We start from the raw sequence: 5,000 nt of genomic DNA, 5'->3' as shown, positions 1-5,000 counted from the left end.
TGTAAATATGGGCATCATTGTTGTAATCAATAATATTATAGTGTCTTAAGATTATTAGACTACTGACCATACGTAACGTGACGCCAAGTTTTAATTAACAAATATACTTGACCATTGCCTATAAGTAACGCGACATTAAAGTTTTAATAAAAAATAAATATCAAAGTTGATGACCACAGAGTTTTCAATTTCTAGTTTGGATTTATAATTATGAATTTAAGGTTACGATTGACCCTAAATGTAGATCAGACTGCAACACTTTCATAACACAACTGGTCTCTTAATAATTGAACTTCAGTTGGCCAGGGCACCAGCCACCCGTAGAGATACTACTACTGGAGAGTTACTGGGTCCTTTGACTGGCCAGTACTTCATTGGATCCCTCCACTACAGAGTTACTGGGTCCTTTGACTGGCCAGTGCTTCATTGGATCCCTCTCTCTGGTTGCGGCTTACTTTTCTTTTTGCTTACACATAACGAATAGTCTGGCTCTCTCCTGTCCTCATACACCCGACAGAGGTTACCAAACCATTCTTCTTCACTTAAGGGGTTAACTACTGCACTAATTGTTCAGTAGGTACTTTCCTCTAAATAAGGGTAGAAGAGACACACTAGCCATGGTAAGCAGGTGTTTTGAGATTTGCACTTCAAAATAATACCATTGCCGTTTAGTTTTGAGTATTACCATAGCTAATAATAGTAATAATAATAATAATAATAATAATAATGAAGGTGATTATGATAATTGAGGATAATTGATAATGATGATGATGATGATGATGATGATGATGATGATGATGATATTAATGGGTCTTGTAAATACTGGGACGCGTAATACTTAATCAGTAAAAGTTCCTGTTGCATCGCGTAAACTTCCAACTGAATGTATAGTTTGAGGGGCAGTGGACCAGAAAGCTAGCTACACATTATGATATCAGAAAGAATCAGTCGGATTTGAATCTTTATTTGCGACTCTATATCTTTTGTCTGGTTGATCTTGAGGGGGGAGGGGTGCTCCGTTGAAAGGCCGTGACCCCTTGAGAGTGGTCATTGTATTAAGGGGTCGGTGAATAGACTGCAGTTCTCATTTCTTCCTTGATGAAAATAAAGACGTTAAATATTAGTATGTTTATGTTGATTTTATTGCGTCTTAAATTTATATATGAGATGAATGTTTATTCATGTGTAATTTGTTATAATTTGGCCTCTTTAGATAAGTTTATCTTTAATTTGATAGGATTAAAGAATTTCTTTCCATGCAATTCCTTTGAAGCAAAGGTAACTTTGAATAAACCCTAATTTTATGTTAAGAACATAATTTTTCTTTTATTTGGTTATAAAGTAATATTTTGATTAAATATTATTTATCTTCCTTTATCTTACTTTCTCTCTCATTTATCAAATCCGGCGTTTAGAATAAACTACTGATGATTGCTGTTAATTTAAAATACTGCTTGGTCTCATCAAAGTTGGACCATCAACTCTTTGACTACTCTTATATCTGGGTCAGGGACTGGATTATCATAAGCTCATGTCATTATCACAACGTCTACAAACTGCATAAATAACTGTTGAATGAATTCTATTAATGAGCCGTGTTCAGTCAATGAATATACTGATACAAGAATGCAGTTCAAAACTTAGTTATGTTATCTAAATTTATGAGTTTTGATAAGATTACAGAAATCAGCACATAGATAATTTCTCGATAGTAAACCTTTAATGATTTTCCTATATAAAGGTTGCTTGTGGAATATATAATGCTGAAGTAGTTCATTCAACACCTATTAATTTTAAAGAAGGTGAAGTTATTTACTTTTCCCCTTGAGCCGTATAGCTATATTTGTTCTTGTTGATACGTGGAGACAGTAAAGCAGGGGGGGGGGGGGGAGAAGGAAAAAAAAGCGGACGTTGGTGTTCTTTTCTAAGCCAGAAACATATACCTCGACGAGGTAATTCTCCCAATTTATATACTATCAACACGGGAGGGTCTCTGCGAGGTAATCCTTATATGCCATGAACACAGGAGGGTGTTTTGATGGCCTCGACTTGGTAATCCTCCCACCTACAGACCAATACAGGAAGGCCTCGACGAAGTAATCCTCCTACTTGCAGACCAATAGAGGAGGGCCTCTACGAGGTAATCCTCCTACTTGCAAGACCAATAGAGGAGGGCCTCTACGAGGTAATCCTCCTACTTGCAAGACCAATAGAGGAGGGCCTCGACGAGGTAATCCTTCCACTTACAGACCAATACAGGAGGGCTTCGACGATGTAATCCTCCCATTTACAGACCAGCACAGGAAGGCCTCGACGAAGTAATCCTCTGACTTACAGACCAATACAGGCGGGCCTCGACGAGGTAATCCTCCCACCTACAGACCAATACAGGAGGACCTCGACGAGGTAAACCTCCTACTTGCAGACCAATAGAGGAGGGCCTCTACGAGGTAATCCTCCTACTTGCAAGACCAATAGAGGAGGGCCTCGACGAGGTAATCCTCCTACTTGCAAGACCAATAGAGGAGGGCCTCGACGAGGTAATCCTCCCACTTACAGACCAATACAGGAGGGCTTCGACGAGTTGATCCTTCCACTTTCGCAATGAAACCATTCATAAAATATCCTCAAGCTCCCCCCCCCGCTGGCGTTTGAATTTGCGTTGACATTTAAAATGTTTGCATGAAGGTGCTTACCCGATTGCACCCCCCAATTCTTTCTTTCGTCATTCAGTTGATTCATCCATTTGTTTGAAGAGAAAGAAGTGGATAAGAATTGCATTACATCAGCATTTTTCGAAGTGGTTGTCCTTGAGGAAAGGGAGTTGGCGTGTGGTGTGAGAGAGAGAGAGAGAGAGAGAGAGAGAGAGAGAGAGAGAGAGAGAGAGAGAGAGAATTTTAGGTTTTTAAAGAATGAGTTTAACTGTATTTTAGTTTTTATTTTTCTTAAGGGTTTGGAGAAATTACTGACTTGAAGCAGTTTAATAGGTATTGGAAACGTCCCTGTTTGGCATTCCGTTGGACTGGGGTTAGAGATCCACTCAAGCTCTATTGTTTCTGATAGTGTCTGCAACCTTACCATCCCTGAGCTAAGGATGGGGGAGCCTCTTGCCATTCCTGAGTGACCTTTAAACCTAACTAGGTTGAATCTCTCTCTCTCTCTCTCTCTCTCTCTCTCTCTCTCTCTCTCTCCTCTCTCTCTCTCTCTCCCCGTAATCATGCGTCAAGAAAACAAAAGCGTAATTATACTTGTTCAGGAATCATGAAGTATCTTCCATTATTTGCATATTTCTCTCCGGTAAAAAAAAAAAAAAAAAATATAAATTACATAAAAGAAAATAATAAAAAAAAAAAAACTTTTTAAGACGGCTACTATTTCTCTCCTTCCATTAAAGTAATCTTAAGGTTTCATTCACGAAATTATATTTTTCCAAAGGATTTTCATTTCGCGACCGATAAAGAGGCTCACCTTTTAAGGACCCGACCTTTTCAAAAGTCAGCTTTTGGAAAGCATTTGGAAGCCATTTGGACGACGGTGCAGTAATTTGGTGACTTTGGGATGGAAAATATAATTAAATTAATTTTCTACTTTTTTTTTTTTTTTTTTTTTTTTTTTTTTTTTTTTTTTAGTTGGAATTTTAAGACGAAGTTTCATTGCTTATTTTGCTGGATACGAATTTCATATGTCATTTGCGGCATGTGAATAGTCATTAATTCGAGAGAGAGAGAGAGAGAGAGAGAGAGAGAGAGAGAGAGAGAGAGAGAGAGAGAGAGAGAGAGGGGGGAAGGATTAGTTGATATAAGCGTTTCTTTAATTGCAAAGCCTAATGAGTGTTCGTACCTACCTCATGCCCGTATGAGAGAGGAGAGAGAGAGAGAGAGGAGAGAGAGAGAGAGAGAGAGAGAGAGAGAGAGAGAGAGATTCATATCATTTACCTGGAAGTTGTATAATTTTGTTTATACGCAAGCACCGCATATTGTAGAATATGTATCTTTGAATCCCAACATATCATGAAAGTGTTACAGTTCGCAGCTCTTCAGTTAAAGACTTCGCAATATATAAGACCCTCTTGAGAATTTCCTGAAAGAGGATTGCCCCTTGTGTTAGAAGTTGATGCAATTTGGAAATAATTTGGCTTTATTTAGGGATTTTATTTTTATTTTTTGTTTATTTATTCAGTAATTACTTTATTTGTTAATATATTTTATAATTTAAATATATTTGATTACCTTTCATCATCGCTTATTAACGCAAAGGGCCTCGGTTAGATTTCGCCTGTCGTCTCGACCTTGAACTTTTAATTCAATACTTCTCCATTCATAATCTTCTACTCCACGCTTCATAGACCTCAGCCATGTAGGTCTGGGTCTTCCAACTGTTATAGTGCTTTGTGGGGCCCAGTTGAAAGTTTGGTGAACTAATTTCCCTAGAGAAGTACGAAGAGCATGCCCAAACCATCTCCATCTACCCCCTCACCATGATCACCCCCACATATGGCATTCGAGTAATCTCTCTCATAGTTTCATTTCTAATCCTGTCCTGCCATTTAACACCCAATTAACTTTAGTTATGTATTCTTTAAAAAAAATTTATGGCGTTTCACACTACATTCAAATCTGTTTATTATTATTATTATTATTATTATTATTATTATTATTATTATTATTATTATTATTATTATTATTATTATTATTATTATTATTTCCTAAGCTACAAGCCTAGTTGGAGAAGCAGGATGCTATAGCTCAGTGGCTCCAACAGGTAAAATAGCTATTAATTATTAAATGTTACCATAACACATTTGTCCAAAATATAAATTTTTAGTGTAATCAATCATTCAGCATCCATCAATCAAGATATAAATAAATTTCCTCTTCTATTTCCAGAGAGGAGCAAGGCGTGGAACTCCCCGAACCTGGAAGATATGCCACCGGCATCTTCTATATGGACAAGACTCATCACGAGGAGTCAGAACAGATGTTTTCCGAACTGGCATCGTC

At 37.5% G+C, this 5,000-nt stretch overlaps 1 protein-coding gene across 1 annotated transcript in view; it reads left to right on the top strand.

Moving 5' to 3' along the window:
- LOC137660260 (uncharacterized) overlaps positions 1-5,000 on the top strand; it is a 284,924-nt gene that overhangs the window by 222,249 nt on the left and 57,675 nt on the right. Inside the window, exon 4 of the mRNA XM_068395010.1 lies at positions 4,887-5,000. This exon is cut by the window's right edge and continues 13 nt beyond it. Within this exon, the coding sequence (XP_068251111.1) occupies positions 4,887-5,000 (114 nt within the window). The remainder of the gene's footprint in view (positions 1-4,886) is intronic.

This window comes from Palaemon carinicauda, chromosome 20 (genome assembly GCF_036898095.1).
Source record: "Palaemon carinicauda isolate YSFRI2023 chromosome 20, ASM3689809v2, whole genome shotgun sequence".
Taxonomy (NCBI): domain Eukaryota; kingdom Metazoa; phylum Arthropoda; class Malacostraca; order Decapoda; family Palaemonidae; genus Palaemon; species Palaemon carinicauda.
The sequence above is the reverse complement of the archived record's forward strand: the minus strand, read 5'-3'. Positions and strand labels throughout refer to the sequence as shown.